At 33.9% G+C, this 15,778-nt stretch overlaps 1 protein-coding gene across 1 annotated transcript; it reads right to left on the reverse strand.

Moving 5' to 3' along the window:
- Window positions 1-1,291: 1,291 nt before the first annotated feature.
- Window positions 1,292-15,282, reverse strand: LOC110038930 (uncharacterized protein At2g34460, chloroplastic). Its single transcript, XM_020743858.1, has 5 exons — window positions 15,066-15,282; window positions 14,791-14,985; window positions 14,588-14,704; window positions 1,616-1,888; window positions 1,292-1,531 (listed from the first exon to the last, which is right to left on the reverse strand). The coding sequence occupies exons 1-5, from the start codon at window positions 15,168-15,170 to the stop codon at window positions 1,367-1,369; spliced, it is 855 nt and encodes a 284-aa protein (XP_020599517.1). The 5' UTR covers window positions 15,171-15,282; the 3' UTR covers window positions 1,292-1,366.
- Window positions 15,283-15,778: the final 496 nt, after the last annotated feature.

Genomic DNA, 15,778 nt, shown 5'->3' on the forward strand with positions numbered 1-15,778 from the left:
ACGTAGCATCTTAGATCTCCATTACCAATGAAAAGGAACAAGATGTAGAAGATCAGAAAAATAGTTCACTTAAATAGTTGCTTGGAAAATCTTTCACCTAGCATCTTAGATCTTCATTAATAATGAAAAAGTATGCTCTAGAATTTCAAGCTACATAAGACGATTGTATATGAACATAAATGATCATAATGCCTTGATTTTGCTGTCCTAATCCCCTATAAATCATATTTCATTATTATACATATAATACTCTTGAACGTTACAATTACTCGACTATTACTCACGCTAAAATCATTTATTTTTCTCATTCACTTGCAGACAAATGAATGTTTCTTATTAATGTCCCTTTTCGTTTAATTAAGAATGAAAATAGTCAAACACTTCCATTGTTTACTATTTGGTTTGATTTCTTAATCCCAATACCATATAAAAGCAGAAGAGGTTTAACGAGATAATTATGCATCGAAGAATAATAGCTTCTTTTACAAAATTTTTGGAAAAATTAACTTAGGCTTGTTAAGTTGTTCTAGCAATTATTTTTTGTTTATAATTAACTTATGTATCTATCCTGACATGATTTACTTTTTGCTAATGCAATTTCTATTAAGTAGAGATTTAACGTTGAATGTGAATGAGACTAACTCAGTTACATTTACATTTGGTGGATATTAGACAAAATTAAGAGCCAATGAAGAAGAAAATATGAACTAGATATAGACAAAATTAACTTTTTTGTGTTTGGAGGAGCCTAAAATAGTTTGTCAAAGGCTAAGAGGCTATGATTTTTAAATGCACTACTATGTATGCAAAAATTTGATTGAATTCCCCTAGTCTATCACAAGTGATGTTGATGTTAAATGATCAAACGTTTCAATGGAGTAGAACTAAGGTAGTGATTATAAACAATATGGCAACGAAATGTTATACCTTTAATAGCTGTAGAGATTTGAAATAATAGTAAACTATCTGAAATGTAGAATTCAAGCTCTGATAGTAATGGCAACAACATGATGGTGTTTGATGCTAATTATGACACATTCTTAAAAATTAAAAATCAATTATGCAATTTATAATTATCCCAGAAAATGATTAAATAAATTGACTTGCCCCAACCAAAAATTATTTGTTGAACAGGTTATATATTGATATAAGTAGAACTTCTAGCTAGGTAATACAATATTCTGTAACATTACATCTTCATTAAGCTCAAGAAATAACTCCAAGGGTCCTCTTCATTTCACACGTACAAAAGAAAAAAATTAAATAAATAAATAATAGAAAGACAATCTGAAAGTAGAAATAAATGATAGAAATAAGAAGAGAATCCCAATTCCACAATTGCTTTGCTTTTATTGGAAAGCAAAAATTATTTTTGCTTGATACCACTGAAAAGATCCTTTAATGGCCGTTTAGGAGCTTCGACTCGTGAAACAATTTCGGCAACTTTGAAGAATGACTCCGGACACTGCAGGGCTTCAACAGCAACCTCTGCAACTTGATCTCTAGATATAGAACCTTCATAAAGAGTATCCTGAGAAGAACATCAACATGAACATCAGAACTATACAACCCAAAAAGAAGCAGAAGAAACGAAGGAAAGAGTGATACAGAATACCTCAGGCTCCATAATTATGTTTCCAGATGGGGGGTCATTTCTTAATCCACCAGGTCTAATAATGGTGTAATTGATACCAGAGCTCTTAATGTACTTCTCTGCCTGTAGCTTAGCTATCAGGGTGAGGCCAAACAAATTTAATACGATGTAAGCTGGGTTGAACAGTTGACCCATCGCTGCTCCGTTGACTAGAATGGAACTCACAAGAACAAATCTCTTCACCCCAATCTTCCGGCATGCTTCCACAAGGTTCACAGTCCCATAATTGTCAACCTGCAGAAAAGTTTCCAGCTATAAGGAGGTTTTTATGAAAAAATAAAGAAAAGAGAAAGGTTTTCTGAAATGAAAGCAGTACAAGTGAAGCTATGTGAAGGACCAGTGGCAAAAGTTTATAAATATATGGGGCATTTACATACATACACCCAATTTCTATCTATTTACATATCTAACACCTAAATTTTATTTTTAACATTTATAACACCCAAATATTTCATAACACATCAAAAATACCATTATTTTGACTTTTAAGCGTGAAACACACCTTTTCATGCATAGGTAAGATTGCATATATGAGAAAATTTCAGTTTAGGTGTTAGATATGTAAATACAAAGGAATTGAGTGGTATGTATTTAAATCTTCATATATATATATATAAACATACATAGGTACATACATAAATATTTCAGAAAAAATGGACAACTATTAACCTAAAGCTTAAGCAAACGATTCGGTGTGATTACTTTTAAATTAGCAACTTAACTGGGATTAAACGCCCTACAACGATTTGGCTCTGATATCACTTGGTAAGCAGGTAAAATGCCAGATGCCAGTGTTGAGCTCAATATCAATGGAAGGATGTCTATTAACTTAATAGTTTAATCTAATAGGTAGGGGTTGTTAAGGAGTACAACCCAAAGAATAACCAATTTTTAATACAATACGACAAAAATCAAATAAATTCTTAACTCATAAGCTTAGAGGTTGTTTGGGATCACTTTAATTTTTTATTTTCAATTTTTTCTTCCTTTTTTTTTTAATATTTTAATTTGAAATAAAACATATTTGACATATTTGATTATGATATGTTTGTTTTTAAAAATACTCAAAACACCTAAAATTTGTTTCGAGTATTTTTAAAAAAATAATATTTATTTTTAGAAACAAAAAATGAAAATAAATAAAAAACACACTAAACAAACATATTTTTAAAAACAAATTAAGCCCTATTTGATATCTAGCTAAGCTCAATATTAATTTTTTTCTTAATAATCTCTACATCAAATGAGAGTTCACTAGATCAATCAAGACTCTCCTTCAAACGAAAGCTTTTTTAGCATTATCAAATATTGTGCACCAAGAGTTCCGTCAACCATTTTCGCTCTTCGTGAGAGTCGACCACCCTTGAACATTTCATCAACAAGATAGAAGAAGACCAAGAACAATGGTGCCAAGAACTACATAAAACCAAATCTCAACTGAATCTCTACCACCAAAGTTAGCTTTGCTTTCAACACAAATTTAAGGGTGTGAACAAGAATCCCAGATATTTCTATATTAATATATTTTTATTTACTGATATAAGGTTAAACACAACAATAACACGAGCTTTAATGATAAGGGCAAACATATGAGGAAATCAAACCTTATTCTCATCCCTAGACTAGGGACTACTATAATGTCATGTGTCATAATAGCAGCAGTAGTACTAGCATGAGGGTCTATCATTGGGAATCATGTCCAAAATATTTGAGAGAATGATTTTTTAAATGTAAATAATATCGAAATGAGTTAATCTTATCAATAAAGAATGACAGAAATCAGACAGCTGAATTAGGAGTTCTATAATTAGAAACTTCCTTGTTTAAATTATTTCCAAATTTCTCTCTTTCTATTTATTTCTTTTAATTGTAATATTTTCTCCTTATTTAGACTAGGAATATTTATTAGGTTACCTAAAAGAGATTGTACAGACCATTATTTATTGGAATGAAAGCAAAGGAAAAAAGGCATTCAGCCTATTTGCTCAAAACATTGACAATGTATGAATCTTTTGTCGTCTTCCCTAGCATTTGGGAATCGTTCGTCTTCATCTTCGAGCTCATTCCATCTTCGCCGGCTGCTTCCTACGTCTTCGACGTCTTCGATTGCTTCTTTAGCTTCGTCTTCATCCACTTAGTCCGCTTCGACCACTTCGATTTCATCCAAACGCCATCGTCGTCTTCGCTAGCCTTCGCTGCTTCTGCGACATCTTCGACTGCTCCTTCGCTACTTCATTGCCTGCTTCGTCGACTGCGTTCTGCGACATCTTAGATAGCTTCTTCCGCCTTCAACTGCTTCCAGCGAGTTTTCCTCCGACTACTTCTTGCAAGTCTTCAAAATGCTAAAGATGTTTTCGAAAGAAAATGAGCTTTGGGGGCATATTGATGGGTCTTCTCCAGCACATACAGAGCCGAAAGAACTTATTCAATGGGAGGCAAATGATGCTCTGATTGTTTCTTGGATATTGGGATCTATTGAGGCTCATATGGTGAACAATTTACGATCATTTGGGACGGCTAAAGAAATGTGGGAATACTTGAGGAGCGTCTACTATCAAGATAATACTGCAAGACGCTTTGAATTAAAACTTGATATGAGCAATTATAGTCAAGGTAATCTCTCAATTGAACAATATTATTCTGACTTTCTAAATTTATGGAGAGAATATTCTGGCATTATCTATACTATGGTGTCGAAGGAGAGCTCAGTCTGTCTTCAAGCTATTCATGAAGTGCGTCACCACGATCAGTTCCTTATGAAACTCAAGCCTAAATTTGAAACTGCTTATGCTGGGTTGCAAAATAGAGATCTGGTTTCTCGTTTCAATGTATGTTTCGGTGAATTATTGCACGAAGAATAAAGATTGGCGACCCAAGCTGCTATCGGTACAGCTGGTGGATCATTAGAAATAGTTAACGTTGCATATACTGTTCAGACCAGAGGGAAAGAAACAGAACAATGTTACAACTGCAAGGAATTTGGTCATATTGTCTGCCAATGTAGTAAGAAGTTCTGTAATTATTGCAAGAAAAACAGACATATTATTAACGAGTGTCCTACACGGCCTCAAAACCGCAAACCACAAGTCATTTATGCTAAGGTATCCGACTCTCATAATCCTGGTTCAACATCCATAGTTGCCGGCAATAATCAATCTGTTCTCACACCAAATATGGTTCAACAAATGATTCTCTTTGCCTTTTCTGCTCTTTGTCTGCAAGGGAAAGAATCAAGTGTCAAGGAAGATGATAGCAAAGGGGCCTAAAGTGAGCAGATCTTCAAACGACTGATATTTACTAAGACTCTTTCTCGACAGCGTCATCAGTTTCTTGTTCGCAAATTTATGTTTCTTGATTATGTTTCTTGATCAATGAGCATCAATTTGAAGGGGGATATCAATCAAGGATCACAGAATTAGGAAGCCAAATTAGGAGTTTCCTACAATTAGGAGCTTCCTTGTTTAAATTATTTCTAAATTTCTCTCTTCTAATTTGTTTCTTTTAATTGTGCATATTCTCTTCTTATTTAGATTAAAAATATTTATTAGGTCACCTAAAAGAGATTGTACAGACTATTATTTATTGGAATGAAAGCAAAGGAAAAAGGCATTCAGTCTATTTGCTCAAAACATTGACAAATCTTACATTGCATATTATTACCTATCTGAATTTATCATCTATGTGGTATCTCTCGAACAATAAACTGGTGTTCTATCCTCGCTTTATATCACTCTTGCAAGAACACATTTGAGGTATATTGACCCCCATTGTCTGATCTGATACACTAGATATTTTAGTAATCTTGACTTTAAGTGGCACAAAATTTGTTAATTCCATAAAGCTTACTGAGGTGCTAAATGACAAGATGAAAACACGCATGGAAAACAGATTTCAAAACAAAAAATGAGAAGGACAACTACAATTCCTCACTTGATAATTGCACCTTACAAGCATTAGAACAACATTCCAAAATGGTTAGTGACTTTAGGTCTTCACCAATTCCTTATTGAATAAAACTCCATATACATCATTTTTTTATCTTAATTCTTTTAAAAATAAACTAAAACTAGGAATTTCTTCCCTCCATTGAAAATAGTTATCAAAACAACTAATAACAGGAAGTAACTTTATCCCTTGAGATAAAAATAAAAAGGACATGCCAAAACTCAATATCTTACAAACACATAGTCATGATCGAAACATCAGAAATTATTGTTATAAGAAAATAATAAATTCATTTTTTTAAAATAACCATAGGGCATTTGAGAAGGAAGCTAGTTTATGGGCAACAAAGCATTCCCATTGGTTTCCTGGAGCTGAAGGGTTTCTAGTTCTGTCCTACAGAGATCTCTTGATCTCCTGGTGATTTCGTAGGGGTTTTGATTCGTCTTCGTTTCTGATGGCGTCTCCCTCTCGGGAGGTTGGTCTCTCTTTTCGTGATGTGGTTGGAAGAAGTTTTAAGGAGTCATTTTTTGGTCTCTTTCCATCTAGCTTTAAGGAGCAACTTGTTGATTCCTCTTCGACTGGTTTGCTCCAGAAGGCTTCTATAAAAAACGGTAAACTTGCTTTATTCTTTCTTGAGGAAGATACAACTATTATGCTTGTGGAACCTCTTAGGTTTACTTTGGTGGGTAAATTTGCATTTACTCATCCAAAATTGGAAGTTATTAAAAAGTTCTTTGCGGATATGAGATTGGTTCGTAAGTAGAATTTAATAATCAAACTAGAGAAGGAAGAGGACTATACTGCTATCTTCTTTAAAAAGATCCTATTAATTGAAAAATCTTATATGAAGATTTTGAAATGGACTCCAACTTTTAATCCTAAAGAAGAACCTCATATCGTGTCGGTTTGGGTAAGGTTTCCTAGGTTAAATTACAACTCTTCAAATCGAAAGTCTTATACTCATTGAGTTCTATTTTTGGGAATTCTTTGAAAGTTGATATTGCTAATTTGAATTGCTTGAGGCCTTCGGCGGCTAGAGTTTTGGTTGAACATGAAGTTGCTTTTACTTCTCATTATACAATGTGGATAGTGAATGCTAATAATGGCTACTGGCAGAATGTAGAGAAGGGATTTGTTCAACACTACTATACTAAATGCAAAATGCTTGGACATTTACAGGCTACTTATTACATCTCACCCAAAATTAAAGAAAGATAAACCTGCTAGATCTCCTAAAGTTAATAGGAAGAAACAAATAATTAATAAGGCTTTACAGTCTACACTTAAGAAACCTGATATTCAGTTGGTTAATTCCAATGCTTTTCCTATTCTTGATAATCATAATACTAATGTTTCTAACATGGTTTATGCTGAGCCTGGCATTCTTTTAGCTCATGGTAGTAATGATTTTCATTCGCTTGATAATCTAAATGGTAAGGTAGTTGATTCGGCTTATCCTGTTTCTGTTAATGGGGAAACTCAGTTTAAAGTTTCTAATATTGTAGAAACATCTTTTTCTATGGAGGCTGAAAAAAGTTCGGAACATGAGGGTTTTAATATGAAAGAATCTTTGGGAGATTCTGTAAACAATGTTGTCATGATTCACATAAGGAATGTGAATGAGGGAATGATTCCTCATTTGGTTGTTAAAGGTATTTCTTTAAATAATAGTAATAGAAAGAATGCTTCGTTTGATGATAACATTGCCATGGATAATTGTATTAGTAAGAAGGCTGAACTAGTTTCTAAACTAAATCAGATTAAAACTGATTGGAAAAAGAAAGGATCAAAGCCAAGAAAAAAAATATCAAAGCCATTCGTGAACTTAAGTATGTTAACCCCGAGACTGTATTAATTCATAGCTGTGGGGTTTGGAAAGGTAAAAAAAATAAATTAACCTCTCCTTCTAGAAAGACTAACACTATCATTAAAATCAAACAGAATAATAGTGGTTTAATTTATGATCAGGATTTCATTGGGGCTGATGGTATGGATTATTCTAAACTTTTCAAAAGTGATAATAGTGCTCTGAATGTGATTAATGCTAACCTTTTTTTTGATGATTATGCTTATATTGGTAATATTGATCTTTATTCTATTCCTGATGAGGTAGAGATAAAACAAGCTTTGGATAGTATGGACAGTAATAAATCAGCTGATCCTGATGGTTTTACTGCTATTTTCTATAAGGTTTGCTGGGATGTGATTAACAAGGATGTTATCAGTGTTGTTCAAGATGTTTTTAAGGGAATTGATCTACCTAAGTATTTCAAAACTTTTAACTTAGTTCTTATTCCCAAAACTAAAGATAGTTTACCTTGGGATGCTCTTAGACCTATTAGTCTCAATACTGTCATTTCTAAGGTGGTTTCTAAAATTGTGGTGAGTCATCTTCAATCTTTTCTTAATAAGTTAGTTTCTGAACAGCAATCTGTTTTTATTAGAGGCAGATATATTGGTGAAAATGCCCTTATTGTTCAAAAGTTAGTTCTTGATTTGGACAAGAAGGGCAAAGGAGGTAACATTGTTCTTAAGATGGACATTCAAAAAGCTTATGATACTCTTAGATGGGAGTTTATCTTGGATGTTTTTAAAGCCAGGAGTTTTAATCAGGCTTCTTGCAATCTTATCAAGAGGATTTGGGAGAATAATTAATATTCCATTTTAGTTGATTGTAAGAAATGTGGTTTTTTCCAATCATATAAAAGGAATAAGCAAGGTGATCCTCTTTTCCCTTATATTTTCAGTTTGGTATTTGATTACCTTTCTAGGCATCTTAATATGCTCTTCTATAGCCATCCTAGCATGTATTTTGTTGATAAAGGGAATTTTGGTATCTCTCATCTTGCTCATACTAATGATCTTATTACTTTCACTAATGCCCACAAAGGTTCTATTAAAAGGCTTTGAAAAGGTTTGGAGCATTTTCAAGCTGCTTTTGGTTTATTGTTTAATACTCATAAGTGTCATTTCTATTATTCTAAATGGATTGTGGCTAATAAGAAGAATTGGATTCAAGATTTTACTATATGTAATAATGGGAATCTTCCTATTAATTATTTGGGCTTTAATATTGGCAAAGGAAGGAGGAAGAAGCATCTTTTTGACAATATTATTGATAAAGTCAATAAGAGGTTGCTTGCATGGGATAATCTGTTACTATCATTTGGTGGCAAAGTTACCTTATTAAAAAATGTGCTCACTTCTACTTCTCTCGATACTTTATTTTTAATAAAAATGCCTACTAATCTTTGCATGAAGTTAGAAAATATTTTTAATAGATTTCTTTGGGCTTAAGGATCATAAAATTCATTGGATGAGGTGGTCTAAAATGTGTAAACCTACCAAATATGGTGATATAAGTTTTAGATCATTATCAAATTCAATGAAAATCAGTTTTATGAAGCTTTGGGTGAATTTAAGGAATGGTTTATTTCTTTGGGCTCGTATGATGAGGAAGAAATATTGCAATAATGTTCATCCTTTGGCTATTTCTAATAATCCTGCTAATTCTTATATTTGGAAGGAGATGTTAATGGTTTCTAAACATGCAGAGAATTTTATTTGTTGGGATATTGGTACTGCTTCTTGTAGCTTTTGATATGATAATTGGTTGGGTGATGGCCCTTTGGCTGATACCTATGAGGGTCCTTTTGAGATTAACATGAAATTTTATGGCATATGGTATAATCATACTTGGTATCTTTCCAATTTGAATGTTTTGCTGAATAAAGCAGATGCTCTTACTATCTCTAAGATTCTTACTAATAATGGTAGGGATCAAATTAAAGTGAAAAATATTATGGGGAAATCTATCTCTTACACCTTTGCCAATTCTTTTCAGCACTCTAGAAGTTTGGACTTACATTGGGTTTGGAATTCTTTTGTGAAACCTTCACAATATTTTTTCTTTTGGAGGCTTCTTCATAGGATTATTCCTATTGATAAGATTTTGAAGTTGAAAGGGATTAAATTGTCTTCTAGATGCTCTCTTTGTAAAGCTCGGGAAGAGGACATCGAACACATGTTTTGCAACTGCTCGTTTGCTAAGGGTGTCTAGAATATGGTTCTTTCTCTTTCGAATATAAAGTTGAATTAAAATTCAATATTATATATTCATGATCCGATTAACTTTTGGAGAAGGGTGGTCTGTTTTATGCTTCTATCCCGATTATTATTCTTTGGTTTCTTTGGACTGCTAGAAATGATGTCAATCATACAGTTAAGAGGATTTATGAACATTTTTGTTTTAATTATATTTGATGTTATATTGGTAAAATGCTGAAGTTTGGTAAATTTAAGTATCCAATTAATAAGAAGCTGTTGAATCTGTTTCAATTGTTTAAAGTGTTGTTTGCCGATAAGGTAAACATGCAGGTTAATCTTATAGTTTGGAATAAACCGAATAAAAGTTTTGTTAAATTTAAGACCGATGGTAGCTGCAAGAGGACTTTGGCTGACAGTGGGTTAGCTGGGAATATGAGTGTTTGTAGGAATTCTAGTGGTACCAGTTTATTGCGGTTTTTTGCTCCTACTTTTGCGGCTAATCCTCTAATTCCAGAAGCAGAGGCGGTTTTAACTGCTCTGAATTTAGCTATTTGTTGCGGTTGGAATAAGGTTATGATTGAGATGGATTCTTCGATACTTTGGAATAATTGCAATTCACGTTAGGAGTATCCTTGGTTTCTAATTAATCATATGAAGAAAATTTACGCTTGTCAAAGTGTTATACAGGTTTAGTGATTCTTTATTCATCATGAGGGTAACCAAAGCGCAAATTAGGCTGCTAAGAATGGATTGGAGTCCCAAAAGTTTAATGTTTCCAATAAGTATCCGGGGGAGTTGTCTCAGCTGTTTCATGGTGATTGTTTGGATCATCCTTTCATTCATATTAATAAGTGATTGTTTTTTGTTGTGTGAGTTGTACTGTTCCCTTAGGTTCCTAAATTTCTTTTTTCTTTGCGTGTGTTGTAGTGTGGTAGGGTGTAGTGGAACTTTTGTTTATCTTCATGTAAATTTTGTTTGGAGCAATAAAATTTCTTGCGGGATTTATTAAAAAAATGTCTCAACATAAAATCTGCAACTTAGGTGCAACCTTATGACGGGAGTTCATTAAGAAACGCACTGCGTGTTCAAACTAAGTTAATAGGTAATAGGTAATTAATAGATGGTTAATGGGTTCTTATTACTATTTTAATTCTATGAATACTCTCAATACTAACACATGACAAATGAAACGTATTTTATTTCTAGCCTCCTGTCTCTAAGTTTTTTATCACCTTTCTTCCCACCCCAATTTTTTAAGTTGCTAGTATCCTCAAATCTAATGTTTTTCTCTCACCTAGCAATGACTGTATATCATTAGATATGTGATAAAAAAGTACTTTGCTGAAAATCTAAGTAGAGATTAGCTACCTCAAAATTCACAAATAGAGATGCATTCATATAATAGACTTCGATCACATGAAGATGTGTGGACACGAATCCCACCACAAGATGCATGTGAAGGTCATACAGTCTTGAGAATTATGTCATATAGTACACATGCATTTAAGAAAGTTCATTGAATGGCATGCTTTCTTCTTTAGAGTGCATTTAAAAAGCCTATTATTCTAATAAGGTAAAGCCAACCTTGGAGTCTTATATGATATAACCTCTTAGCCAGGGTTTCGCAAGGACTTTAAAAGATATAACTCATGGGTATAGATTGTTGGAATGTCTATGTGAATGAAACTCTCTTGATTAAGATTTCTCAGAATGAAAAATATGTGGTGGCTAAAAAAGTTCAGCATTTATGAGCAACACTAGCTAGAGTCAGCATTGCCTGAAATACTGAGATAATTTATCATCACCTTGCATCAAAATTTAGCACCATTACAAGAGAATTTAACCACTGCTTGGGCCTATCGTGTTATGGGTACACTTGACATTTGGAGCAAACTAGAGCAGGCATGAAGTGGGAAAAAGATGAGATAGCATCTTCTTGACGATTTAGAGTGATTTTAAGGCAACTACTCCTTGAAGATTTTAAGCAGAGTTAATTTCATTTGTATTTGATAATGTTGTATGATCTTGATGTCAATTCTCATTGAAGATACTAAATATAAAAAGATGAAAATTAAAGCAACAAATGATGAAAGCTATAATTATGTAATTTTATTAAATTTTAACTCTTCAAGTATTTTTAGGTTCAATTTAATATTCTTATAGTAAAAATTTTTCATAATCTAAAGCCTATAAAACCCGATAAAATTCTATATAGTAAGAAATTATATTTTCAAATTAAACTAAGATTACACTCTTTTCTTCCAAAAAATAACATCATGGCAAGTTTGTTATCTCTTCCTTTCATGACGTTAAAAGTGACATGCATCTTTGGTGAAGGTGATATGGTTATTTGGTTTCTTGTTAATGAGTATTCTAGTATTTCTTGGTATCTTCTTCCAAAAGCACTTTAAGGCTAAAGCATCACTTCATCATTATGACTTTATAATTGTGAATCAAATCTTTTATCCTCTCCCATTGGCATAAGCATAGTCAAAGCAGAATCACATAAATCTAGGTCCTTTTATACTTTGTATTATTGATATATTTTTTATTTGTTTAGTGGTGCATCCAACTCATTATGGTTGATGCTTCCACATATGAGTTTAAGTGTTTTAGTACAGTAAATTCAAAACAATAACTATTCATTAGAATATAGCAATTTGTGAAAGATGCAAGATAATATAGTTGTTAAAATTCATTTTCATAATAGTTTACAAGCATATATTCACTTAATTTCCATATATTTTAATTATGCTTCCACATGAAACCATACTACATTAGTCTAGAGTATTTTTTGCATGTATTAGGAGCCTTAAGTTTACAAAAAGGATTTTGGTAGGTATTGTTTGACAACATTATTGATAAGATAAATGTAGTATTGTATTCTTCCTTTATTCTCGATTCCTCAATTTCTTATTCTTCTCCCCCCTCCCCTTGCACCCTCTATCAATACCTATTTTCCCTTCCCAATTACATTTAGTTGTATTACAATTTCTTTTTTTAACTTGCATATTTATCTCATCGATCTCCTACTATGTAATCTTGCTCATCATGATGTTACTAATCACACTGACTTCTCCATTTTTCTTAGCCACTAACTACCAATTACAAATCTTATGCTCCAACTACAAAACCCAGCCCCAAAAAATGTCACCATATCACACACCCATGTCCATTTGCAGACTATTCCTCATCTTCATTACAATTGCCTTCATCATTAACTATATCCTGCATAATAATTGGTTGCATTCTACCCTGATTACCTACATCTCCCTAAATTTATTAGCGAGTTTTCCCCTCACAAACAACATTGAAGACCAAGCCTGGTGTTGACCATAGTTCATTCCATAGACACCCTCAGCCCTCCTAGCTACAATCGTGACACCTAGGCCTTGGCATCCTTTCATGAACCACCAAATTCTAATAGTACACCATTGATAGTGCATAGGCATCCACACCCCTCTTCAACCACCCCTACTCACATATTCAGTGTCAATTTATGTATGCTTGATTGTCGATTCCCATGTCTTATAGTTGCCCATGGAGTGACTCTGCCATTGCATCCACTCATATGTAAGCCTAGTCTTGACACGTAACAAACACACTTGTCACCCAATGTGCCTATCCTAACACACACCTTCAATGCCACCTACAAGCCTCATACACCTGCCCAGTGGCATAGAACAAAGCCAGTACTTTACCCTCGTGTTCTAGCCAACTCAGGAAAATCGTCGCTTCCCTTAGATCTACACCAAACACCCTTTTCCATGATCCAAATGTACATCGTTTGCCCATTCACCTTTCAATGTCATCTCACACAACACTGACCACCTCTCTAATTTGTGCCTGATCCTTTCAATGATGGATACCACCAGTCCTACCTCATCATCGGTGCCCCTTATGTTAACCTCCACCATCACATCAACATTGACATGTTTATGTTATGAACTCTAAAATCAAAATTTCTATTTTCCCACAAATTTGTTGATCATTCATCAAAAATAATTACTTCTAGCATAACAATTGAAAATTTCATACTTTTTGATCAAAATTTATCATCTATTGATCAAAATTTATCATCATCTCAATTAGATGTTGTTTTTCTTAGGCCACAACAAATGATATTGTGGTGAATTATGCTATTGAAGAGTACAAAATATATAATGAAGAATTTATCATCATCAGTATTAGCAATTTAATTATATGAACATCAAGATTACATGCTTGTCAACTCATCTCATTGATTCACACAATAGATTTCATTAGCATAAATATTCACATCAACCTTATATTCTTGTAACACAAATCATCAATCCTAGTATATTAATAAGTACTACACTGAGTCACTTTTCACCAATTTTAAATTATGTTATGATTCATTTAAGCATGCACAATATTTTCATCAATAGCTTCAACAAAGCAAGCAATAAATTAAAAAATACATGGCAAGCTTCAAAAGCTTTGAAAAAAATAAACCAGAAGAATGCTCAATTATGACGAAGATGTCGAGGGTCAAACTAAAATTGATCGAGTAATTAAAATCGCGCCATAAGATTGACTTAACAGAGTTCACTGCCATTATGGTACTATTTCCATCATACAAGGGATACCCCAAGAATATATCCTTTATTTCAAATCAAGAATTATTTCACGATGCTCACGCTTAATGTTCCTTTATTCCCTATTTCTTTGTGTATTTTCTTATTCACCTCTTGGCTCTCAGATCCCTCTTCCAATACCCATTTCACCTTCCCCTCTTATTGGTATTACAGCAGCAGTCACATTACTTGAGATCTGAGTTTGATCATTTTTTGACAAAATTAGCTAATTGAACCTCACCCTTCAGTAGAAGTATGAAGAGAGAATCATAGACAAAAAATAACCATACTCTGCATCTATAGACTGAATGCAATAAGAAATAGAGTTTGATTTAACCACAACCTTCCAAGGCGCGAAGACATTCAATGAAGGTTGAAAACCCGTGGCGCAAACCACAGCCTCCGCATCCCGAATCGCTTCCGCTAACTTTTCCGAACCCTCGGTTACATCAGCCCTCACCTTCCCAAGATTATAATGTTGGTAAGAGAAAAAGGAATCATCAAATGCTAGTAATCAAAGTCCAAAGCAAAAACAATGTTACAAACGATTTGTAGATTAGGGTGTTGGGGAAGGCTGCTTCTGGCTTTCTCCAGATCGCGCGCCCCCGCTATAACACCAAAACTCTTGGAGAGAAGCTGCTCGACGATCCTCTTCCCGGTCTTTCCAGTGGACCCGGCAACAAAGATCTTGTTCGGCTTATCATACTCGGTTTCCCCTGCAGTTGCGCTTGTTCCAGCCATCTGTTACAGGAGTTGAAGTAGAGAATTGGGGTGGTAAGAGGAGAGAACAAAAGGAGTTGATTCATGTGGAAAGCTCCAACCTTGACGCTGGTAGAGAAGAAATTGGCAGCAGGAAAACGAGTGGAGCAGTTGTGGGATCTGAGGGCGGAATGTGGAGGAGAATAAGCTGGGACGAGAACGGCCATAGTTCGAATTTTGACGGGCCGATGGACTATTCTTGTTACGGCCACCTGTGAACCACAGCAAGACGCGTTGCGTGTTTGGTGCTGCACTATTGTATCTGAGCAGGTCTCCAGTTTTTTTTTTCCCTGTTATTTACTTTGTGTTGTATATATTGTAAATCAGAGATTGCCATGTAAATCTGAACGGAATATAATTTGCGAAAATGAAAGAGAGAGAAACTGTGTGCAAGTGCACCGCAGTTGGTTGAAACTTCTATCATTTTTGTCAATTATTTTTTTATTTTATTTGTAGAAATGACCCTTCTATTTTTTTTATATAAAGAGGTACAAGAATTATAATTATCTGCTTGCCCATATTTTAGTAGAGGCGCTATAAAATAATTAACTCAAAAGTAAATAAATAAAGATTTAGATAAACAGGTAGATAAATAACTAAATAAGTCTTCGGCTTATCTTTTCACACCGATCTGACGCCTTCAGTCGATAATCCTTGAATCGGCGAAGCCCACTTGACAGGCTCTGAGGGGTTCGGGTAACCGGTCGACTAGAATTATTTTTCGGTCAGCAGAACCTTCGCTTGGTCAGCCTTGCTGGCTGAGTGGTTTCTTTGG

Source organism: Phalaenopsis equestris, unplaced genomic scaffold (assembly GCF_001263595.1).
Source record: "Phalaenopsis equestris unplaced genomic scaffold, ASM126359v1 Scaffold234371, whole genome shotgun sequence".
Taxonomy (NCBI): domain Eukaryota; kingdom Viridiplantae; phylum Streptophyta; class Magnoliopsida; order Asparagales; family Orchidaceae; genus Phalaenopsis; species Phalaenopsis equestris.

Excerpts from the sequence above, each read along its gene's own strand:
- LOC110038930 (XM_020743858.1), bottom strand. The coding sequence starts at position 15,170 with ATGGCCGTTCTCGTCCCAGCTTATTCTCCTCCACATTCCGCCCTCAGA. Across the intron at positions 14,705-14,790 it reads AACACCCTAATCTACAAATC|GTGAGGGCTGATGTAACCGA; the intron begins GTTTGTAACATT and ends AATCTTGGGAAG. Across the intron at positions 1,532-1,615 it reads ACATAATTATGGAGCCTGAG|GATACTCTTTATGAAGGTTC; the intron begins GTATTCTGTATC and ends TGTTCTTCTCAG.